This window comes from Glandiceps talaboti, chromosome 13, assembly GCF_964340395.1.
Source record: "Glandiceps talaboti chromosome 13, keGlaTala1.1, whole genome shotgun sequence".
Taxonomy (NCBI): Eukaryota; Metazoa; Hemichordata; class Enteropneusta; family Spengelidae; genus Glandiceps; species Glandiceps talaboti.
In genome coordinates, this window is record NC_135561.1 from 18,161,005 (window position 1) to 18,188,479 (window position 27,475).

At 33.7% G+C, this 27,475-nt stretch overlaps 1 protein-coding gene across 3 annotated transcripts in view; it reads right to left on the minus strand.

Annotated features, from left to right (window-relative positions):
• The window catches only part of LOC144444670 (enoyl-CoA hydratase EchA19-like), a 167,136-nt gene that overhangs the window by 129,593 nt on the left and 10,068 nt on the right, over nucleotides 1-27,475 (minus strand). For all 3 annotated transcript variants that reach the window (XR_013481862.1, XM_078134176.1, XM_078134175.1), the window contains exon 6: nucleotides 26,453-26,694. Coding sequence is in view for 2 of the 3 variants with exons in the window: in XM_078134176.1 (XP_077990302.1) it covers nucleotides 26,456-26,694 (239 nt within the window). In the remaining variant the exon portion in view is untranslated. The remainder of the gene's footprint in view (nucleotides 1-26,452; nucleotides 26,695-27,475) is intronic.

Consider the following 27,475-nt stretch of genomic DNA (forward strand, 5'->3'; position numbering starts at 1 on the left):
GGATACAATTTACAGTTTAACACCAGATCCAAACGATACAATTTACAGTTTAATGGCAGATCCAAAGGATAGAGTTTACAGTTTAACACCAGATCCAAAGGATAGAGTTTACAGTTTAACGCCAGATCCAAAGGATAGAGTTTACAGTTTAACACCAGATCCAAAGGATAGAGTTTACAGTTTAACACCAGATCCAAAGGATAGAGTTTACGGTTTAACATCAGATCCAAAGGATAGAGTTTACAGTTTAACATCAGATCCAAACAATAGAGTTTACAGTTTAACACCAGATCCAAAGGATAGAGTTTACGGTTTAACATCAGATCCAAACAATAGAGTTTACAGTTTAACATCAGATCCAAACAATAGAGTTTACAGCTTAACACCAGATCCAAACAATAGAGTTTACAGTTTAACATCAGATCCAAACGATAGAGTTTACGGTTTCACATCAGATCCAAACGATAGAGTTTACGGTTTAACGTCAGATCCAAACAATAGAGTTTACAGCTTAACATCAGATCCAAAGGATACAATTTACGGTTTAACAGTAGATCCAAATGATATAATTTACGGTTTAACAGTAGATCCAAGGATACAATTTATGGTTTAACAGCAGATCCAAACGATAGAGTTTACGGTTTAACAGCAGACCCAACGATAGAATCTACAGTTTAAGGCCAGATCCAAAGGATATAGTTACAGTTTAAGACCAGATCCAAAGGGTACAATTTACAGTTTAACATTACAGTTTAACACCAGATCCAAAGGGTATATAATTTATACTTATCTCCTGTACTTGGGTACAAAAACAGCTGTCTGCTTTCTACCAATGCAAAACCTGGACAGACATTAATATTATAGTTTATTGATTTATTTACAGATTTATTGCTGATAAATCATGTAATAGTAAAATTGTAGTCATAGATCCTGGATATTAAAATTAATAATGATCAATCAATCAGTTTATTTCAAAATAATATGGCAACAGGCCCAAAGAGCAAACAATGTTACAAACACTTCAGTACATAGCGGGAGATTCCTCTCTATTTTTCATTTCAAAAATAAATAAATGAAGCTAAATTAATGAAATAGGTTACATAATCAGAATTCAAAAGTGAAATGAACTTATCATAGGAAAGGTTTAAACAAAACCACCTTGGCAATAATTCACTTTGAAGGTCCTTATAATGCAGACAAATTGCTAAGAAATGATAATTCATAATGAAATGGTTGTGAGTGAATTAGTTGCATGGGTTTAATGTTATATGTGTCTGTGTCTGTCTGTCTGTCTGACTGTGCGTATATGTGTGTGTGTCCGTCCATCTGTCTTTCTGTGTCTGTGAACATGACGATTATTTTTAGAAAGAATGAAATTATCATGGTTAACTGTATATGTCAAAAGGTTTTGGCTTTTCTGTGTATTCTAATTTTCTTAAATGATGATTTCAATGGTATTAGTTTTGAGATATTTAGAGTAACTCTTTAGATAATTCATTTTTCATGTTTAATATCTGATATGGTGATAGGTTATCGTTATATCTTAGGAAAATCGGAACAGATTATCTATTGAAATGGAAAGAAGTCTATGATTTAATCCTATACTTTGAAGAATTCATACTGTACAGGATAATTCTTCACTCAGTTTTCAATATGTCGGATGTAATTCACTTAGTACGTAGCTTGGAATCTCTTCTCTCATCTTTGACTTATATAGACAATAATCTACATAATAATGTTACAATGTCAGTTTTTATAGAGTACTTTCCCACGCTGTGCTCAAAACACTTTATAAATATTACTACTGGCATGAACCTGTAACAGCACAATAGCCCATTCATACTTCTCTTAACTTCTTTGGAAGCATACAATTTATTGCATCCTCTGTAACCATATAGGTTTAAATTGTTAAAAACATCATTTTAAGTGGCCATGTGGATGAGGATTGGGTATTTATTTTGGATTTTTTTCAATTTATAAAACAATGTTATCATGGCTTCCTACTTGAAAAAAAATCAATGTTAAACAACATATGCCAAGTGCTTGTTTGTAACTCAATACATTGCAGCAAAACGTTAATAAATCTGTAATTTTTGTTATTGTACTTACAATAACAACCTTTTTAAACTTTTTTTTTAGCATTTTGCAATGTATTCAGTTACAAAAACAGACTTTGTCAATGTTGTTTCACATTGATTTTTGAAGTAGGAAGCCATGATCAAATTGTTTTATAAATTCAAAATCCAAAATAAATACCCAATCCACATCCATGTGGCCACTTAAATAGTTTTTCATTTATAGCAAGACACTTTCTACATATACAAAGATAAAAAGTAGAAAGCTGTGATTTGCTAGAATAACTTTAGAATTAGGTACTGCCAATGTTACTGAGTAATTGAACATAGTTCGTCAATTATAGCTGGACATAGTCTACACACAGAGACAATAAGTAGAGACCTGTTATTTCCTGTAAATAATTTAGAACTACTGTTACTGGATAATTGAGCACATATACCACAAGGGTTTATATTTTTCAGTTCGTGGTTTTACTATCTGTTATAATCTATACCTGTTTTTGACAGACACAAAGAGCTAAGAAATTGTATGTTGTCATAAAACCACACAGCCTCCTCAGGTAGGAACAGTAAAATGTTCCCAAAGAGTCTGCCAGAGGAGAAATTACTGTAGTTTGCAAGGATGATGTTACTAGTTTACACTCCTGAGATTGCTTTTAATACAACGAATGAAGAACAAACGTAGGTACTGGTCGTCATAAAATTCATACTTCTACATATTTTTTTTTAGAAAATGAAAGGATATCCTATCAAAACACAAACAGAGTATATCATGCTGACTACCATACCATACAGACTTCAAAACACTCTTCTCACTAACAATCTGGTTAACTGTTAACCACACACATTTAGCAGTAGGTGGTTTGAACCAAGACTGCAGGCATTTAGAGACAAACAAGTTTTACCACTCAGCTGTCGATAACCCTACCATTATATACTTGATGACCATGTGGTTTCTCAAATTCAAATGAAATTGTTTGTGATGAGTGCTTCACATTCAAAGAATTCATACTCAACTTTATATTGAGGGTCATACTTCCTGCATATTATATACGATACATGTACATATTGACAAACCTGCAAAGCAAACAGTAGTTCTTCCCCTGGGGTTATACTATAGTCTATTCATGTCATACAGGGCACTAATAGGTCTTTTTTTTATCCACCATTAATATTATTGTCTAATATTATTAGAGGATGGTATAAGCCATTAAACCTTGCCAGAGGAGACAATATGTGACTAACATACAAATGTACAACACATTGCAGTGTTCTATAAACTTGCTGGAGGGGATTATATGTTTTTCAGAAGCTCATGAAAATTTTTATTTTTATTGGGGTATAAGCTCAACTGATATCTAGGCATGTATCATAAAGGTTTTACAATCAATTAAAGTGAAATGAAATTCAAAAATAAAGTGTTTAAATGTTTGCTGTTACTTGTTTCATTCTTAATTAAAGTGAAGAAAAAATCAGGAGTCACATACACATTTTTGAAATTGAGGTCAAAATGGTATTAAAATTAAGCCATTTTAGAATCCAATATGGCTGCTGAATACTGTGTTAACTCAATGGGAATTTAAAAGATGAGCAATTTCCTTGAAAACAAGATGTTGGACCCCAAATTTCTTTCATTGTTTGAAAAGGACCCGAAGCAAACTTTCATATGACAAAGTTGGAGAAATCCTACGATCTTTGATGTTCAGTAAAATTTGTTCCCAAGGTACACTCTACCCTAAGGCAATTTATATTAATTATTCACCATTTTAAGGTTTAATATTTAATATTTAATAACAAGCCTAAATTATCATACCTCATCAATACATTCTTGGTTGTGTTGTTGTCGACAACTTGATGTCAAGAAGTGTTGAATCATGTGCCAACAGGTTTTAATCAATAGTCTAATTTGCATATTACTCATGCCCCATAACGTTTTAAGCAGTAAAGCTAATTTATATACTTTATCCTGCTATATATATAATTCTGTTAATGCATACCGTATTTCCTGACCACTTAGTACCATGGTAATCTCAAACTACCATAACAGTAGGCCTTAAATTGGACTTCTGGCATCTATTCAGTTTTAAAAAGCTATAATCAATAAGCTAATTTGCATATTACTTAGTCTTCCAGGTTTACATTTCTGTCATTTAATGTGCTTTCAGACAAACTGGCACCTTTGCATTCTAAGACAACTATCAAGATAAGACTTTAAAACAAATCCTGGCATCTATTGAGTTTCAATTAGTTATAGTCTGTATCCTAATTTGCATGTTATTAAGCATTCAAATTAATTTGCATATTATTCAGCCTTTTAGGTTATGTATTAAATTAACTGGCATATGTGTACATGTTTTGTAATAATCCATTTTTTTGGAAGTTTATACAATATTCTACAGATAGATAAATAGATTATGGCATTCCTAAATTCAACAAGACTCCCGTTAGTAAGTAAGCTGAGGTTGATGTACATGTCATTAAACAGTAATCAACAAGGTAATTTGCATAGTATTCAGCCTGCCAGGCTCTCAGTTCTCGTAAATATGAATTTCACAGTTGCAGGCTATCCCACACTAAAGAATTCATATATACAACACAAGTGTCTCTCCATTGGTTATCATAGCTTCAAGTACATATGGTGAGATATTGATAAACAAGGTAATTTGCATATTATTCAGCCCGCCAGGTTCACAATTTGTTTGAACATAAACAACATAGTTGCAGGCTATCCCACACTTTAGAATTCATAAATTCAACACAAGTATAATTCTATACAGCTGCAAGTATATGTGATGCGTAATTGATCAATATGCTAACTTGAATATTGATTAATATTTAAGATATAAATTTTCATTCATTTAGGTCGGTAGACATTAAAGGAACCTAGAATTCTCCATTAGTAAGCCCTAGTTAGAAAATAGATTTTAGTGAAGTACATGTATAAAATAAATTTTGTATTCAAGTATCATACAGGCTTCATACTGTCATCTGACATAATGGTAATCCAAAACATCTACAAAAGTGCCATATTTTTCACTAATCTATTAAAAAATAAATCTACTAGCATTTCTGTCAGGGGACTGTGCACACCTGACCATAATTTCATGGTTTATAAAAATGTGTTTGCCTAAAGCCAAAATATCTCAGGAGACTACTAAATCAACAGAACTATGGAACAAAGCTGTGTCTGAATTACATATGATATGTACATTTAGACATTATTTCCCCATATTTAGGCAAGTAAAATAGCATTGGCCTAAGGGTCCTTGTCAAAGACAATACCACTGACCAAAGGAGCATTGTCACTTCAAGCCAGAGACAAGTACTGGCAAAACCATAGTGTCAAGAATACTTTTCAACTGAATAAAGAAAAGTATTGGGAATATGACAGAACCCATGATGCACGCGTGCAAGTGTGGTGTACTCTGGGTATTTGTATGAGTGCTTACAGTTTTCTCTGCAGCAGTACTTTCACAAGCGTAGAGAGTGAAAGTGCAGCAGAAAACACTGCAAGTACGAGTGCAAATACCTCAAAGTATCCACACTGACACACGCGGCATTGGGTTCTGTTATTATTACATAATGTTTATCCGAAACAAACTTCCATAAAAATGCGATTGTGTGCTTTCATGTAGTAAGAATGATTGCATCATCATTTGCATATCATTTGCATGCAGGTATGCAATTATAATGTTTTCGGTATTGCACTGCAGTGCAAACACCACTTGTATGTATGCATGCACACCAGTGCAAGTAATCACTGGTATATATGTAATGATAATATTATACTTGTGCAAGTTTAATTTCAGAAACTATTATGAAAATTGCAGTGTTTCTGAATTTATTGATCAAACTTTCAAGTACGACAAATACAATGATGTAGATGTAGATAATTTGTGACATAGCATGACTAGGGTATAACAAGTTCCATATTTTCTGATCCAATGCGTACAACTTGGTTTATGCATGGTATAATTACATGTTATTCCCAAATGTTTTTCTTCATTAAACCAAGAAAAATACAAGTGACCTAAGGGTGTGTGTGTGTGTGGGGGGGGGGGGGGCTTTGTCACTATGAGTCTCTAGACGAGTGGTGACAACCCTTAGGTGACAATTATTTTCTGACTGACTGAAAAAAAAATACTGGAGAATAACATAATTATCCCAGCATCAGTAATATCAAAGAAAAATCAAAAGTAACGGCAATTTTGAACATTTTGATTAATATTTTGACCACAGCAGAACAAATGACATAGACGTGTGCTGTCATGATGTAGAATGACCAGAGTATATATTCCATACTAAGTCTTTTTGTTCAACATGACTTGTGCATTTGATGATTCTAAGTACATTCTTAGACTGCTATACTTTGTAGTAAAACCACTTATCTGCCGTTCAGAATCATCAGTCAGGTTGTTAAATTATGCATGACTAACATTACTTATGACAGCCTTTAGGGCTTCATCATAGATTTATTGAAGCAGGAATTCTGATTTGAAATATTTATGAATATGACTATTTTTCAATGCTTATGTTACTTTTATATCGTTAAAGTGATAAATCTACACAAATTAATCCAAACATGCCTGACAGATTAAAGGAAGGAAGACAATTTTAGTGCAGACAATTTAGACTTTGACTGAGATATTAACAACTATTTAAAAGTAGGAAGATTGAAAGGAAAGAAGCCATTTATAATAATGAAGACTGCTATAAAACATGGAAAAATCAAAAAATAAATTTTATTAGAGATATTTTGAAACTGAAATTGTATCATGTTATGTTAAAGTCTACAGGATACATATTTTCATTGTATAAACACTACTTGTCTCAAAGATATCAGAAATATAGCATCTCTGATATTTTTCATATGAAATGACCAATATTTACTTTGGGGAATTTACAGTAATGCTTTGTCTGATTTCAAATTGAGTTCTGGGCATTTTTAATTACATTACGGTTGACATGTCCTCCTACTTGTAGAGGTGAGTTGTGCTGAAATCAAGAATCTAAAAAGTCTAATACGTGATGTGCACTGTAAGAAATATAACATATTTTGATATCATTTCAAGATATTTTTCTTTGCTTGATGACAGGAAGCAAGATAAAGATATAGAACCCTACTTCCAAACTAATACAAGATAAATCACACTAAGGAATAATAAAATTTGTTGGCAATGTTTGTGGGCCTTACATAAAGATGAAAATATCCCCATGCTAATTCACGCCATTCCTGTCTAGTTGGACTGAGATGACTGTCTTTATCTATCTAGTTGTTGCCATGAATGAAATGTTAGATTATTTTAACAATTAATTAACAGGATTTGTATCTTTTTTATTTGTTTTTAGGGTAAAGTAAATGCAGCTTTCTCCTAAAAAAAATTAAAAACAAAATTAAAATAAAAACATTTAAAAAATAATGAATTTATGACAGTTTCCATATAAGGAACCATTACAAATATATTCAACAATGTTTCCTTCATTGCGTACTTGGTCACACTTAAAAGTTTACATAATTTTATCACAAAATTAAAGGCACTGCACCCAAAAGGGTTATTCAAGTGTATCAATTTGACAGAGTGACTCTCAAACTGAACTATCTGACAGCTGTCAATCATTGACATGTCAAACATCACTGATATTTCAATGCCCTTGGTATGTCCTGACTTTCAAGACAAGTCATGGGTGCCCAAACCTGCAATTTAGCAAACATCTTACTTCCCAGTACATTTCTGTGTTCTCTGAAACATGTGAGATAAAGATATGTGCATACAAAATTAGAGAATAACCAGACAATGTTATATCACACTAACTTGTCTTGAGTTGCAAACTACTTCAATTTTGTACCAGTACAATTTTGACTATTAACTTTAACCTATTTAATGGTAAAATTTTAAAAACACAGGAAAAGGATATTATAAAGTTTTGTCACACTTTATGTGATAATAAAGGTATAGTTGTAACTGGAGCCTTATTTTCACTGAATATATTCACTGAAAATTGTTCATATATTAATAATTAGACATGTACAGGAGAATTTGAGGTCAATTTTATCCAAAAGTGGTACAGTAACAGGTTGAAATCACGACTGATTTGATGTGCTGATTTTAGGGTGTGGACCCCAAACAAATTTGATAGAATTTATCGGACCATATTATGTACAGCCAGATGGCTATGTTTCTCCACAGGTGATTCAATACTACACATATTCAGGTTGTATGATGTGACAAGTAAATCATTACATATAACACCAACAGTTTCAAAATACATACCAGTTGCAGCTAGTGAAGTTACAAGGAATAGACATTGGTTATTTACTTGGATTTTTTTTAATTTATAAAACAAAATTTTATCATGGTTTTCTACTTGAAAAATCAATGTGAAAGAACATTGACTAAGTATGTGTTTGTAACTCAATATATTGCAAAAAGATTTTTAAAAAGTGTAAAAAGTTTGTTATTGTACGTATTCAAAATGACAAACATTTTACGTGTTTATTAATCTTTTGTAATGTATTGAGTTACAAACACAGACTTAGTCAATGTTGTTTCATACCGATTTTTCCAGTAGGAAGCCATTACAAAATTATTTCATAAATTCAAAATTAATACCCAATCCTCATCCATATGGCCACTTTAATATTCACATCAACTTTAATACATAAAATATCCAAGAGTGTAAAACATAATCCTGCTCACAAGGTTGTTATGATACAGTTTCTACAGAGTTGATGCCATTTGACTTTTAATTAGCCTCTCAGAAGTGTTGATCTATAATAATATTTTCAAACATGCCAAAAGCATGTCAAAGGCTAATACTGTAAATATACAGTTACATTTCAATATGATGTGAACTATCAAATTACTGAAGGTGAAAATGATCATTATGACAAGAAAGTTTCCAGTTATTGAACTTTGTGAAAAAGCCTGCTGAGGTGTGAAACTCGTCAAAGAGTCAACCATTTGTACTCATTTACTGAAGTTATTGTTCATGGTTCCTATAATCAATATTACAGTCAAATATTCTTACTTTGAAAGAGTAAATTGGAAACGAATGCGACATTTCGATCTGTCTACTACAGACATTGATCACGCAATGTGAGGTTGCACTACCAGCAACTGAACATATTTTTTGAAAATGTTTTGTTAGATACAATAACAGTATTGAATCACCTGTGGGTGAACTTATGTTTTATGGAAAAAGATACTACAATTACAGACTAGTGCAGATTTAACATAGCGACTGATTCAAAACCAAGCTTTCAGTCAAGATTTTAACTTGCCACTACACTATCTACGGATGATATTGACCACTAATTAACAGATACAATATTTAAACAATAATGTACGCCCTCCCAGCCCATAATGGACGAAAGCAAACTTTGAACGACATAATGGGCGAGGCGACAGCCGAGCCCATTATGGAGTGCAAAGTTTGCTTGAGTCCATTATGGACTGGGAGGGCATACATTATTGTTATTATTTTATAGTTTTGCCAATTCCAGTGAATTTGTAGACCGAGAAACGCAAAACAACGTATAATATACACAGCGTTGAACATCGTCTGCCATGTTCGGCCCGGAAGCTGAATACTAATCATAGCGACCCACGTACGTACACGTACACACACGTATACACTTCAATGAACTGCTGTGAACACAAATTTGTTTTGTTAAAAAGACATTGCATGTTAATTAGTGGTCAATATTATCTGTAGGTAGTGTAGTGACATAAATAAAACTTGAGTGAAAGCTTGGTTTTGAATGTGTCACCATGTTAAAACTATACTACCATGTAGTTGTAACTGAAGTATCATTTGTTTTAATCACACAACCACAGACATTGTACAGTGGTTGATATTATCCATAAGAAGCACAGAAACAGGATGAAGTCATGATCACCATTGAGGGTGCTGATTTTTGGGAACAGACCGAAAAATCAATTTGATTTTATCTATCGTGCATACAGCTACAAAAAAATATATGTTTACCCACAGATGATGCACTACTAAGTAATTTATTGTACCTATCAAAACTTTTTTTTTTAAAACATTCCTGTTACAGATAGTGCAGCTTTAACCCTTGAGGTGATATTAAACTACCCTTTGTTTCCATTAGAGACAAGTTTAATAGAGTCAAACTTACTTGTTGTAAAAATCCCTGGATTCAGAGTAGTGTAAGCATGTATGTACATGCAAGCATTGTAAACAGCTATGGTGTGTTATTTTACCAAGCTGAAATTTCCACCTCTCTATCTAATTTCTACTAACAGTCAAAATATTTCTTGGAAGCAAATCTCACATTTCTAGTCTTAGTTTGTTGCTAATATTTTTAAAAATAGTGCCAATGGCGCTGTAGCACAGCTGTACAGTTTTTAAAATTGTTTAGCCATATGCTGATCCATGCTAGGTACTGGTGTTCATTTGTTGAATTATTATCCAGTTGCCTATCCAGCCCTGTTGTTATCTTTGCAATATACACAATCATTTGGCTGTTGCTATGGACGTGGTCATAGTTGCTAGGCACATTTGCATACATTTTTTGAATGTTTATTCACTTGTCTATTAATAAGTTGTTTTCTGTCCAATATATGTGATCATTTGGCTGTTCCAATGGGGAGTAGTCTTGTTGCTAAGCATATTTGCACACATTTTTTGAATATTTGTTCACTTGTCTATGAATCCCTGTTGTTATTTTTGCAATATACACTATTATTTTGCTGTTGCTATGGGTGTGGTCTTGGTGCTAGGCATATTTGCATAGAGTTTTTGAATGTTTCTTCACTTGTCTATTAATCCCTGTTTTGATTTTTGCAATATACACAATTATTTGGCTGTTGCTATGAGTGTGGTTTGTTACTAGGTACATTTGCATAATTTTTTTGAATGTTTACTCACATGCCTGCCAGATGTTGTTATTTTAGCAAAATATACTTGCATTTGGTTGTTGGTATGAGTGCGGTCATGGTTACTAGGGTCAATTGTGTAAACAAAAATTTTGAACATCTGTAGAATAACATGTCTAGAAACATCTCATCAAAATTCAGCCCCATCGACCAAGCAACTTTGTAGATACAAATTTTTTACTAAAATTTGCATTGTTACAACTAATTTGCATATTCCTGATGAGATCATTACATGCTTAATAGTTGTTCATCTAAACATCTTCAAATGCATCCACATCAAATGTTAGCCTAAACTGCTCAGTAGTTTTGGAATTAAAGATTTTTGACCAAAAAGACACATTTTCAGCCCTAATTTGCATATTGCTGACGAGATCATCATGTCATGAACAAATCTTAATCTAAACACCTCTAAAAACGTTCCCACCAAATTTCAGACCAATCTGGGTAGCAGTTTTGGAGTTTAGATTTTTAACCACAAATGACATTTTTTTAACCCAAATCACACACACCAGTGATGTGATCATTTTGCTTTGAACAATTTCCCAAATAGACACCAAAAGCAATGTCCCCACCAAATACTGGTGGTTTTTGACCAAGTCGTTCACACACACAGAGACAGACAGACAGACAGACAGACAGACAGACAGAGACGACCAGACACCGCATGGTGCCTATAGCACTACTGAACCTTATCAGTTCAGTTGTGCTAAAATCACGAATTTCATAAAAATTTCTTGCCTGTACATAACTTGTATTTCTGAGCTACAGCATATTTCCATCAATATATTAAATTATTCAAAAGAAAGACATGTTTATTTTATTCTTGGAAAATATTTACTTAATGTACACATTCATCAAATGTTATCCTGAGAGCAGACAACAATACTTGTTATCATTCTCCAAAAAGTCACCTGACATCATTTGCATATTTATGATAATATTTATGACAAATGTTCCCGACTGATTTTATGACATAGTTCACATATTTGCTACTAAAAGAAAAATTAAAGGCAATTTCGATATTTTATAGCCTTATTATTTGAGAATAGTCGGTGATTAAGAAAAATGTATCTGTACCTAGCCTCTTTATCAGAAGATATTTGAGGAAAGATTCTATGACTCAAATTTGAGTGTCAATGAGTACATTTATTTTTTAAAAAACGAAAAATTTCAAAAATAAATTTTGACACATTGAAAAACCAACTATTTTTATATATCAAGGTCATAAAAAAAGTGAGATGTTAGCAAAAATTATCAAAAAATATGAATTTCTTTCAAAATATTTTTGGCGGGGGAAACAAAGTACTGCTTAAACATGTTAGAAACCAAATGTTTATGATTGGACAGATTGGCATGATTTGCCAAGCATGTGATGAAAGATGACCTATTCTGACGACAAAACTAATGGGAATAAACTGTACTTTACCTTCAAAGTGGTAATGAGTAGATGTGTGTAGTATTCCAAAAGATGGACTTAAGACAGAAGCAGTGCAAACATACAAAGATATAGATATACCACTCTCCTACCCACACTGGCTGGTAGTGTAACAGCCCTAGTGCAGGGAAAACATTAGCAACTGGATATTTATTGCTTCAAATATAAATACATCAGCCTTAATCTCTGGGAAAATCATGTAATCAAGCAGCTTGCATTCGGTGTTTTTCCATCAAACAATGTCATCTTTCCCACTCCCACTATGAACACAATGGAATATTCCACATATAGAAAGTCCATGGATCATACCAAAATGTGGGGTCTGCAATCAGAACTGTCACAAATATGCACACTGTATACCTCTTCCTAAATGGAACAACCCATGCATCCCTGGAATGCAAATGGAATGGCCCATGCTATAAAAAGTTGTCTAGAGTGATCAAGCTACATTATTTCTGAATACAGCAATAAATTTCTGCAATGGTAATTTTATTGCAATATTAGTGACAAGCACATTGCCTAACAGGTTGTGGTTTTATGACAGGACTGTTCACTAAAGCTGTCAGGATTTTACAAGAGATACTCAAAAAACGCTAAAAATCAGAAGATGTAGAGATGTTTTATGAGAATAAGATATGATATCATTTATCACTCTCACAACCAAATCACATATTGTGTGATTATGAGATAAAAATTCAACCCAAATCTTTCAGAAATGCAGAAAACGATAATTTTCAACATGACAACTCAAGTCTGCATTTAGGGTAACACACTTGTCCCAAGAATGTATCTCCATAGTTCACTGACATCACATTCCATCATTTATGACGTCGAGTTGCAACAATACCACTGAGCTGATCACTCTAGTCTTTCACAAAAAATTCTTTTTCAAAATAAAATGTAATTCTATCAAATTTGAGTGCTTCTATCAATGATTTAGGAAACCCTGGATTTTTTTGTTTGCTTTCTTCCAGTAATATAAACAAAATTCTTTACCCACCCATTAGAATCACTATGGAATTTTACTAATGGTGTTTTAAGAATTTTAATCTTGTTTTAATGATACAACAGATGATGTGGGTCCGAAGTCATTTCAGAAAGACTGCATCATGGCTAGAGTCTGTTGAAGCACACTTATTTTTACAATGAGCACATGTTGATGGATGTTTGCTAGTTGGAAACCTTTCTTGTATCATTGCCAGGTATCTTTTTTCACCGACATATTTCAACTTTAATAGATGTACAGTGCTACTTTACATTTAAAAAGGTGGAGATTTTGTTCATTTTTACTCTGAAAAAATTTATTACTGCGTCAACTTGAAAAATAAAATAGAATTCTAGAATAATCTGAAACCACTGTGTTAAATGATGACCCAAATTGACTCTTTCTGTAAAGTAAGGACCTAGTGTACAAATAAATAAATACCCAACATACTTACATTTGCTTTGACTATGGAAAGAGTATGTGCCTGAGAATGGGATGTGTTATAAAACTTATTACCTGGTCTTAATCGGGCACTTCATATTATCCCTTGCGATGTTACACAAACACTATTCCCTAAGGTTGAAAGCCCTGAGGGTAGTATAGTAGTAGATATCTACTAGTACTAGTGCCGCCATAGCCAGGAAATATGACTGTAAAATAACATTAAGAATATCTACATATGAACCAAAAGTATTGACTACAGATTATCAAGTTATAGACTATGTCCCTTTAACAAGAAGCATCTTGATTTTTTTTATACCACAGCAGATATCATTCATATAATGGAAAATACTGCAAAGCAAAAGTAGTGATGTAAAATGTCGTCTTGTACATGAACACAATGTACCAGTCTGATGAACACAATTAATGTACCAGTCTGGTAATTAGTAAAAATAATTCTTTCAGAACTTGTTGAAGACTGTAAAATATGAAATTTCCTAGTGGAAAAAACATCTAGGTTTACAATATGAGGTACATAATAAGATAACACTAATGCGAGAACCTTGGATTGAAACCCTGGCCTTTAATTGATAAGATGACACTAATGCGAGAACCTGGGATTGAAACCCTGGCCTTTAACTGATAAGATGACACTAATGCGAGAACCTGGGATTGAAACCCTGGCCTTTAACTGATAGATAACACTAATGTAAGAACCTGGGATTGAAACCCTGGCCTTTAATTGATAAGATAACACTAATGTAAGAACCTGGGATTGAAACCCTGGCCTTTAACTGATAAGATAACACTAATGTAAGAACCTGGGATTGAAACCCTGGCCTTTAACTGATAGATAACACTAATGTAAGAACCTGGGATTGAAACCCTGGCCTTTAATTGATAAGATAATACTAATGTGAGAACCTGGGATTGAAACCCTGGCCTTTAATTGATAAGATGACACTAATGTGAGAACCAGGGATGGAAACCCAGGCCTTTAACTGATAAGATAACACAAATGTAAGAACCTGGGATTGAAACCCTGGCCTTTAACTGATAAGATGATACTTATGCGAGAACCTGGGATTGAAACCCTGGCCTTTAATTGATAAGATGACACTAATATGAGAACCTGGGATTGAAACCCAGGCCTTTAATTGATAAGATAGCACTAATGTGAGAACCTGGGATTGAAACCCTGGCCTTTAATTGATAAGATAACACTAATGTGAGAACCTGGGATTGAAACCCTGGCCTTTAATTGATAAGATAACACTAATGTAAGAACCTGGGATTGAAACCCTGGCCTTTAATTGATAAGATGACACTAATATGAGAACCTGGGATTGAAACCCAGGCCTTTAATTGATAAGATAACACTAATGTGAGAACCCTGGGATTGAAACCCTGGCCTTTAACTGATAAAGATAACACTAATCTGAGAACCTGGGATTGAAACCCTGGCCTTTAACTGATAAGATAATACTAATGTGAGAACCCTGAGATTGAAACCCTGGCCTTTACCTGATAAGATAACACTAATCTGAGAACCTGGGATTGAAACCCTGGCCTTTAAACAATTAAACTATTGAATTGATTCCCTTCAAAGTGAAACATTATTTACTGAAATGAAACCTATCTATTTGATAGCCTGTTCTGTTGATATTATACATTTCTATATTAAGCCATAGATTGTAATGATGTCTATCACCCAAAACCAATTACTCTCATCATTAACATTCTCTGCATACTACATCTCTCTCCACTGATCCGGTCTATCACTATCAGATACATCTATTATTATAAATGTACCAGTAATTACTTACTTGCGCACATACTAGTGGCATTTACATTGCAGTGTAATACCAAAAAACATAACTGTGTACCTGCATGCAAATGATATGCAAATGAGGACATGATCGTTCCTTTGTACATGAGATCACATGATCACACGATATGATTTTTAATGGAAATTTGAAATTTCAGATAAACATAATTATGTAATAATAACAGAACCCCATGCCACATGAGTTCCAGCGTGGGTACGCATGTTTGCTTGCAGATTGCAGTGTTTTTTTGGTGCACTTGCTACCCTTGTGAAAGTGTTACCACAGATGCCACACTTGCACTCATGCATCATGGGGTTGTTAATACTAGTACTATTACTCAATGCTATGATTTCTCTGCGGTACGTGAATTGACCTTGGTGACCTCAAACTGAATTGACCTACTGACCTATACACTAAGTTACATCACAATGGATTGTATAATCAATTCTTTACTGTACGATACAAGTGTTTGGCCGAACAATGTAAATAAAGTGTCTCTAGAGGGCGCCCTAACACCTTCCTTGTTTCTCAGGTGATTTTTCTCAAAAGTGAATGAATACTTACAGTACTTTGTCGATAGAATATTACCATACTTCTGCCACAGTAGTAGTAAAGTGCCTGCATGTACATGTATCTATAATGTTTTTGGTTTTTTTTCAAATGTTTAGTTTTTGTTCATTTTACAAAAAGTCATGGTATGAGAATGGCAAAATTCAGTTTTTATGTTGTATTTCTGCCCTAGTTTTCCGTGCAAATTCATTGTCTCCTGTTGCTGTTTTCATTACATAATACTTTTTTTTCACTTCAGTTCAGTTGCTGATCTGTTGAACGTCTAACATTTAACTCCCAAGTGGTTGAAACTAAAAAAATGACAAAAAAAAGATGCCTGTCCAACCAATCAAAATTAATGATACCGAAATGGAGAAAATCCATACATATGCTGTTTGTGAAGCTTTACGATTCTGTCCAACGTTTGACATTTAAGTCACTAATGGATTGATGAAACCCTACCAATGACATAAACACTATTTACACATGTACAGACACATCTATGGGTGGGTTTACCAGACAGTTACCATCATTTACATGATTGTATATATATATGTCATACAGATCTAGAAGTACCGATGGCCTCATTTGATTCTACATTTTTCATGACCCAACCAACCCTATATTTCTTCAACCAGATAAATGAAATAAAAACTGACGCCCTCTATGGCAGGATTAGAACAAGTTTTGATACCTCATCACTGATTTACGATGGTGACCCCTTGAGTTTGTATCTGAGGGAAAATTATGGTTTACTGCTGAAATTTGGGAACTTTGATGAAATAAATGGTTCAAAGTTTCCTTGAGACTTTAATTGATTACTGCTATCAACTTAAAGGAAAAGTCCAGTCAGACTTATTTCTGCCTTTAGTACACTTGTATTGATTACTGCTATCAACTTAAAGGAAAAGTCCAGTCAGACTTAGTTCTGCCTTTAGTACACTTGTATTGATTACTGCTATCAACTTAAAGGAAAAGTCCAGTCAGACTTAGTTCTGCCTTTAGTACACTTGTATTGATTACTGCTATCAACTTAAAGGAAAAGTCCAGTCAGACTTATTTCTACCTTTAGTACACTAAGTCTTGTATTGATTACTGCTATCAACTTAAAGGAAAAGTCCAGTCAGACTTATTTCTGTCTGTAGTACACTTGTATTGATTACTGCTATCAACTTAAAGGAAAAGTCCAGTCAGACTTATTTCTGCCTTTAGTACACTTGTATTGATTACTGCTATCAACTTAAAGGAAAAGTCCAGTCAGACTTAGTTCTGCCTTTAGTACACTTGTATTGATTACTGCTATCAACTTAAAGGAAAAGTCCAGTCAGACTTAGTTCTGCCTTTAGTACACTTGTATTGATTACTGCTATCAACTTAAAGGAAAAGTCCAGTCAGACTTAGTTCTGCCTTTAGTACACTTGTATTGATTACTGCTATCAACTTAAAGGAAAAGTCCAGTCAGACTTATTTCTACCTTTAGTACACTAAGTCTTGTATTGATTACTGCTATCAACTTAAAGGAAAAGTCCAGTCAGACTTATTTCTGTCTGTAGTACACTTGTATTGATTACTGCTATCAACTTAAAGGAAAAGTCCAGTCAGACTTATTTCTAACTTTAGTACACTACATGTAAGTCTTGTACTGATTACTGCTATCAACTTAAAGGAAAAGTCCAGTCAGACTTATTTCTACCTTTAGTACACTAAGTCTTGTATTGATTACTGCTATCAACTTAAAGGAAAAGTCCAGTCAGACTTATTTCTGTCTTTAGTACACTTGTATTGATTACTGCTATCAACTTAAAGGAAAAGTCCAGTCAGACTTATTTCTGCCTTTAGTACACTTGTATTAATTACTGCTATCAACTTAATGGAAAAGTCCAGTCAGACTTATTTCTGTCTTTAGTACACTTGTATTGATTACTGCTATCAACTTAAAGGAAAAGTCCAGTCAGACTTATTTCTGTCTTTAGTACACTTGTATTAATTACTGCTATCAACTTAAAGGAAAAGTCCAGTCAGACTTATTTCTGTCTTTAGTACACTTGTATTGATTACTGCTATCAACTTAAAGGAAAAGTCCAGTCAGACTTATTTCTGCCTTTAGTACACTTGTATTAATTACTGCTATCAACTTAATGGAAAAGTCCAGTCAGACTTATTTCTGTCTTTAGTACACTTGTATTGATTACTGCTATCAACTTAAAGGAAAAGTCCAGTCAGACTTATTTCTGTCTTTAGTACACTTGTATTAATTACTGCTATCAACTTATGGAAAAGTCCAGTCAGACTTATTTCTGTCTTTAGTACACTTGTATTGATTACTGCTATCAACTTAAAGGAAAAGTCCAGTCAGACTTATTTCTGTCTTTAGTACACTTGTATTGATTACTGCTATCAACTTATGGAAAAGTCCAGTCAGACTTATTTCTGTCTTTAGTACACTTGTATTGATTACTGCTATGAACATAAATATGATTTTTGTTAATAAAATAACACCTTGGTAAATTCACTCAGCTTTTAAAGCTTATAAAATACCCTACTACACTTGACATCTGTTCTTACATTTTGGGGATTTCCTGCAAAGGTTTATGGGAAACTGTAGTGATGACATCACATATACCACAATCAATCTATTTGTCTTGACCTCTGTAATCACACAACAATACTGTCAATCAATTTGATCAGTCTCTCCATACACATCAATCGACATCGCTTGTTTCGTTTGTTTGAATGTATGAAAGTGTTTAACACTTTTGATTGTGTCACATTTCTGCCTTTTATGTCATTTTTTTACAAAATTGACATAGAAATTTAGCCATTCATTATCATCATCACATACATTCACTATGACTTATCACATGTCAGCTAAAAATGACAATTCTGTTTTTTCTTTAATTTTACTTCCATCAGGTTCTTTCAAAGAGTCAGTGACAGTAATCTGAAGTCATTCAACAAATTTGTCAGTAGATTAATGACTCATACATTTGATATTTTTTTGTGAAAATTACAAATTTTAAACCTAAATTTTGACTGAGATAGAAATGCAGGGACAGTCTTTATAATTCTAGGTCACCTAGAAATTAAAATGTTCAAAAAAGTTGCAAAAAATTGATGGATTTTGTTCAAGCATTTTTGGCGGGAATTCAAGCATTTTTGGTGAGGAACCGATCAACTGAAATCATTAGAAACCAGTCATTATCAAATAATGTGTGATAAACGACACATGATCAATCAAAGATATGACATATATAAAATTCTTGTCATGATAAATTGCATGTCGAAATGATGTATGACCTATATGACCCGTGGTGTCATATTTTTAATTAATGAAGCATACAAACATTTCATTGATTTCCTGAAAACATTATTTTGTCAGTTTCAGCCATAATACCATTTCATGTATCCATGACGTACTAAGTACAGATTAGAAAGTGCCTCAGGAACCAATTTCTTCAAAATTCATGATAAAAACTTGTTCCCCAGGTAACTTTGACTTCATTTAATGCTCAAATATTGCTGTTTGATCACAATCTTGTTTTCAAGGAAATCATCAATCTACTGTATTTCAATAGAGTTATCAGTGTTTGGAGGGTAAATTATAGTGTAATAATTTAATATACTATGATGTACATTATGGTTTCAGAGAAGAAGAAAAATTGTACGGTTAACCCTGTTTTTATTCTTGATTTTCAATTGTCACCACCATCACAACCAACCATCCCCATCAGCCGCATCATCATCATCATCATCATCATCATCATCGTCATCATTGTCCTCGTCATCATTGTCATCATCATCATCATCACCGTCATTGTTGTCATCTTCATCATCATCATCATCATCATCATCATCACCATCATCACCATCATCACCATCATTGTCATCATCGTCATTATCACCGCCATTGTCATCGTCATCGTCATCATCATCATCACCGTCATTGTCATCGTCATCATCATCATCATCCAGTGTCTCCCGTCATGTCAGTCTATGGCTGTCATTCTATCACATTGTATGCATAGGTCTTTTGCAAACATCAGAATTATTATATTACTGCTTACACAACAAGTAATTCTGATTATATTATGATTTTCATCTACACAAGAAATATACATTCATCCATTAATATACAATCATGATAAATTGATGTAACAAATTAAATCTCGAACAAAATTTAATTTGTCAAACATTTGCACTGCGACATATGGACACAACATATCTGCCCTAATTGTATAGTACATTAGATGAATTTAATTTGTGTAGATGTAACAAATTAAATCTCTAACAAATCAAATTTGTCAAATATCTACACTGGGACATATCTGTCCTAATTGTTCATTAAATGTAATTCAGTTTACATAGAGTGGTAATAATTCAATTGTAAATTCTATAAATTAATTGTATATACATTAGTTACCTGGAACTGAAAATATCAGAATTAGTGGAATGTATTCACTAGACGATATTCTGACACAGGAGGGCGGCCTTGTAAACTTGTAATGCAATGTTTGTGCTTTACTATAGGGGCTACTCAAGACAGATATAGAGGTGGGATAAATACTAGGCTAGTAGCACTATTAAAGTGATATGAGTAAAGCATGACTATAACATACACTACTAACAGACGTCTGGGGCGGGTTGGGTTGGTATGTAGCAACTATTTCCTGAGGCTGGGAGACAAGGGAAATAGTTGCTACATAACATCACAAGGGGTAATATGATGTCTACTAGTGCCCGAATAAGACCAGGCAATAAGTGTTTTATAACACATCATATTCTCAGGCACATTACCATAATCAAAGCAATCACCTGTAGAACTCCTAAATAGTGCCCTAGGAAAAATAGAATATGACTAGTGCCCCATTCCATGCAAATTGTCACTATGGGTCACTAGCCCATACCATGTGACAGAATCTAAGCGAATCACTCAAATCTGTATGAAAAAAAGTACATTATGATCCATTATAATCCCCTGTCTCCTCAGACATGTATGAGCTGCCCCTTTAGAGCCCCAAGTTGGACTGGGATAAAAATCTATGTATGAAAATTGAAATACAGTTGTCTGGCAAAGTTATAGAAAAAGTTGGTCCAGAACAAAAGAATAATCCTACGTAATAATCGTTATAGCTTCACTGATAATATAACACTTATACAAAAATCTGGGAGTGAAAACATGCCCTTTAATTTGTTCTAGCAACCAGTTACCTGTGTGACATTATTACAGAACCAGTGAAATATATTAGAACTAGTAAGAGGTAAACAGAGTTAAATGTGTGGGAATGTAACAGCTTTTGTGTATAACAACATAAATTGTTCATGTGTTCTGAATAAAATTGGAAAGATTTCAATTTACAAATTGTTATCAATGCACACATACTATTAATCCCATAGGCATATTGCACTTGAGATTCTGTTCAAGGAGTATCACAGACAGCAGTACTTAGCACATTGTTATTTAGAAAAGAATCATACAATGTAACTGTATTTGTATACGAGTGCTTGCAGTGTTCTCTGTGGCCATACTTTCACGAGCGTAGCGAGTATTTTCTGGCTGAATGAAGAAAAATACTGGAGAATAACATAATTATACCAGTGTAGGTAATATCACATTAAAAGTAATTGGGGGAAAGTAATGGCAATTTTGAATGTTTTGACTCATATTTTGAAAACAGGAGAACCAGTGACATTGACACACGTTGTCATGACATAGACGTGACGTAGAACGACCAGAGTATGTATTCCATATTTTTTGCTCAACGTCAGGTTCATGCATATAATAGATGATGTATGATTAACTGTGCATGAATTGAATTCATCAGATTCTGTATTAAGGCCAATATGTATATGACAAATCTAGCTGCAGGCAATTTTTTTAGATTAATATAAGAAAAAATATGTACATGACAACAAACACATTAGGAAAAGCACACTGTCAGATAAAATGAATCTGATATTGACAGTGACAAAAATATTGACCATCAACATCTTGATGTGGACCATCAGAGTTTTTTGTTGAGTGTGGTATTAAAGCAGGTAAAATCTACCTGAGTTCCCCTGTCATTTTACCATGGTTCCCCACCCATGTTAATTGGTACAATATATTGGAAACTATGCCAGTTTTATCAGTTACAGGGGTTTCCAAACCTTAGTCAAAATACTGACCCCCAAAGTCTAAAAATTGTGGTCCACATAGACCATCTACTAAAAAAAGTAAATTTCGAATCCGGGATAGTCAGAAACATTTTCTGGATAAACACACATAGAAAGGTGAGAGAATCACCTAAAATCCCTTGGGGCATTGTCTGCTGTAATGCTTGTAAAAACGTGTATAAAAGCTTACTTCAGTGGCTTATACAGAACAGAACAGAATATAAAGTAGAAACAGGAAATGAAAATTAATTTCAGTTTATACATCAAATAACTTGTGTATCCTGAGGCTTCATATTTCGTGTATATTACAACCAACGATAACATCTACTAGTTTTACACATATTTAGATATCATAGACCTGAAATATAATATTTACAACCTTTTTGAATATTGGTCAATTATTTATTTTAAAAAAGACATTGTATCTCATAATTAGTGGTCGACATTATCTGTAGGTAGTGTAGTGGCAAGTTTAAATCTTAAGCAAAAACTCGGTTTTGAATCTGTCGTCATGTTAAAACTGTACTAATTGTAACTGTAGTATCATTTTTCGATTAGACAACCACAATATTTTCACTGAAAATTGTTACAATACCAATTAATAGACAGTGCACGATATTATGAATAAGTTATTATACTTAACAAAACCTTTTTTTTAAACGTTCCAGTGGCAACTAGTGCAGCTTTTAATTGAAATAAGTTGTAATGTATTAAAAAGTGCCTGGCAGGGATGACAAAATAGCTACATGTAATCAGGAATAGTGGAGGGATTATAACAAGAGATACTGTAACACTGAATACAAACATGTACTGCAGGCACTGAGATCCTAGCTATTTTACTTAAATTTGTTCATGTGTTTCACCTAAGATATGTTGTCTATTCAGCTGTTACGTTTACTGTCATTTCTTCTTTTGTGAGCACTTGTTACATACATCTGACACAATAACAGGTTTTCCTGAACCACATGAGAGCACTGAGTGAATTCACACAACCAATGAAAACGTGTAATGTGCCAAAACATATGGGTATAGTACTTCAGAGTGCTCTGTTCGAAAAGAGCACAAGCACGAAGCGCAGACAACAATGTTATCATTATTGTTTGGTGGTTCTCTTTCTTTCAATTTCGAACGTTGAGTGTTTATATTGTAAGACGACGAATTCTGATTAGGTACTCGTAAGCACAAGATTGGGTTCGGGAAAACCTATGGTATTGTGTCAGATGTATGTAACGAGTGCTCACAAAAGAACACACAACAGTAAATGTAACAGCCAAAAAGAAATCATGCCATGTACACTACATGTACATCGGATTTTAATTAGATCAACCCTTGATGATGCTGATGAGACATCAATGAAAATTTTGGATTCACTTGACTTTTAAAAAGTTTTGGACTCTGTGAGAAGAAATTTTCATTTGAAATGATAAAAACAAATTTCCAACTAGTTTCACACGTAAGCAAACAGTCTTAAGGGATTATCACAATATTATGCATCTCATTCAGTGTGTTCATCAGACTGCTAAAACTATCTCAGCTGTGAAATAATACTCTTTATGGCCCGGATATTGGTTTCATGAACCGAGGTTTTATAGTGGCAGGGCCCGACTTTAGAAGGGCCTGTAACAGTGTAAGTCATACTACTGAGGTCCACAAAACCCATATCTGAACCATAAAGATTTTTTATCAAATACCCGGTATCACTTCCAAATTTGCAATCCAATGGAGAACACACACATTGGACCCGGGCAGTAATTTTCTGTATCATACCCAGCACACTTTGCCCAAATATGGCAAGTGGCAAGCTGATTGATATCTGTTCACTCAGTGATTTGACTTTGTTAATTTCTTCATTATTATTATGGTTTTTTTGAAAAAATAATATTTTAATATCAATGTATGTGGTTGTGTGATTAAGTGATGTTTCCGTATTTTTCCACATAAATTAATTTTCTTCCTTTGTTAATAATACTTCAAAGCTGAGATTGTCTTTATTGGCATGGATGGATATTAATGAAAATATTCACTATTTTTATTAGTACATCTGAAGCATAATTAAATGACACATTTAACCTACAATACAATACAACTAATAATATAGAAAATTAATTAATTATTAAAACTAATAATATACAAAAGCAATTTTTAGACTGAGACTGCCTTATGGACTTGGGTAAACAGTTCAGGACTGCAATATTGGTGTACTTTAAATAATGTATGCCACAACATTTGGCTTTAGGAATCCTGAATGGTGAAATACTGTTTCTTATATGATTGATAACTACTTATGTTTACTTCATTCTTCATGTATTGTAGGCATTGCCATTTGATTGTAGGCATTGATATTTACATATTAAAGATGTGATTTCATTTTAGTTAGTTTTTTCTATGTAGCCCTACTTTATGAAATTTGTCCACGGGGGAGCGTGTTGTTGCATGTCACAGAAATCTTATCACTTTTTATGCCACTAGAACCCGGACTTAGATCTTGTAGTAATGTACTAGGTATCAGAATGACACTGAATTAATGCTAACTCATGAATCATTTTCATTTCCAAATCTAAATTCCTTCTGTAGCAGAATTTCACTTTTTTTGAACATTTAGTGATGAAATTTGTGTTTGCAATGTCATTGAATAGTGGCATGTCTAACGTCAATCTCAATATGTTACTTACTGCTTTGACTCAATCTCACTTACACCACATGCAATGTTATGTTTCAAGGTTATTGTTAAACATGTGTTTATATGTTATAGAAATTGGCCATTTCATTTTCCTTTACCCATTGCATTACCTGGGCAGCAAGATTGCCCATTTAATGAACTGTTCAATTTGACCTCAGACCACTGGTGGTCTGACTCATTTCATGAAATGGAAATTTTTACAGATTGGGGTAAAATATAATATATGATAAATTTGTATGGTGCACACATGTATGTAGGCCCTTCACATTCATCCCATTTATATTCCCCTTACTCATTATAAACCTTCAAAACAATTCCAAAGTTTCCAATGTTTGCAATAATAATCATGATATAATTATAGAACTCAAACAATGAATTTATAGCATTAGTGGAGTTTAATGCACTAAGAAAATATATTTGAACTACAGAGGGCGCTATACAACTCTGCGCTACATCTGTTTGCTGTGGTGCCCCAAAATACACAATATCTATCAAAAGTTTTCAGAACAAGTTACTTGGTAAAAATACTGGCTGTAACTGATTTCATGTCAAAAAGACAGATGATGTGACAAAGTATAGTGTTACTCTCTCCATTTCTTTAAATGAGAATACATTGAAATTCTATTTCTAGAAAAAATTGATAATTCAGAATAATTCAATAACAACATACTAGTATTAACTACATACTAAACGAATCAACCTTTTGGATACACCTCAGATTTTGGGTTAAAGGTCAAATACACAGACACAGGTCATTATATACATGATTGTACAGTCTATATCTGTCCTTACAAAACTGGTGGATGAAATTATTAGCTATTAATCATATTTTAAACGAAAGACAGTTTTCAGCAGCTGATTACATAACAGTTTAATGGAATATTTATCATTAAGTATAATTATCTGTTCTATCTAATAACACAAGGTAATGACAGTCTATTCTCCAAAGGTGGCTGTACTGTGTGATGTAGCCATGGGATGGGGATGGAACTCACTTTTGGCAAGGGAGCAGTGTTAGAAGCTAAGTAACTTTTTTCACACAGCCATTGGGCCCTGGGGTATTAGTATACTGTTGCTAGACTCTGGTGGCTGTGTGATGTAGCCATGGGATGTGGACGGAACTCAGTTTTGGCAAGGGAGCAGTGTTAGAAGCTAAGTAACTTTTTTCACACAGCCATTGGGCCCTGGGGTATTAGTATACTGTTGCTAGACTCTGGTGGCTGTGTGATGTAGCCATGAGGGGAGGGACGGAACTCGGTTTTGGCAAGGGAGTGGTGTTAGAAGCTAAGTAACTTTCTCACACAGCCATTGGGCCCTGGAGTATTAGTATATTGTTGCTAGACTCTGGTGGGTTTTTGATTGAACTATGAATGATACTCTCATTTATTGAGATTTCACTTACCACCTAGTCACTTTGGAAGTCTTTAAATGAACCACTCTTTCCAACACCACTGACAAAACTACCAGCACCTTGTATAGACTCCTCAGCAATCACTTTAGCACCATTGTTATGCTCGAACCTCATAGCATCTTTGAAGGAGTTACTATCAAAAACAGCATGGTACGTTGACTTTCTATCAGCAAGCATACACTTTTGTGGAAACTGTGTTAACTGCTTCGCTAGTTTAATTGCCTCTTCTAGAGCTGAAGATGAAAACAAAAGGAATCACATGTCAAGTCGAGACTTCAAGTGTGTGACTCTGCATACATTGATGCATGTTTTAAAGAAATTAATGTGTGTACAGTTTAAATAGTGCCTTTGAAGTTTCCACCACTGAAATAGTGCTTAACATGAGATGGTCAACATAGAACAAGAAGGTCGATATATTCCCACATGTGCTCAAAGTACTGCATCTGCTGTACATGTACACAGAATGAGTGTCAAGGTGTCAAAGAAATCAAATGATTTATTATAATTATTACGACATACCTAGGGAGTACACTTGTACTTCAGGTAATGAGAATTTAATTGGTGTGCAAAGCACATTATAATTATTACCAATGGTGCATCTCTTTCAAGTGGAAAGCCACTCCCAGAAATAAAGGTATTATCATAAACTTTAGGTTCTAAACTTCTGGTGAGTTATTGCATGATTTCACATCATGAATGTCCCTTTCACCTCTACTGTTTTCCTACAGGTTCAATGTTGCTTCATGAGAAATGGCAGACACGCATATTTATTAGATGACCACTAAATATTCATGACCGCTTACTTCCTGAGGAGCATACAAACGCCTGCTGTCATCAAGCCCACAGGATTGTGTCCTTCATTTAACAATCTCTGTCCTACCAGATCCCCATTGATATAGATCGACTGACTGTTGCAAAACAGTGGTTCAAATCTTGTCCAAAGACTATAGCCATTCCAAAACAAATGGCAGTGGTAAAGATTGAACTATCAACTAGCAAATTACAAGTTAGTCT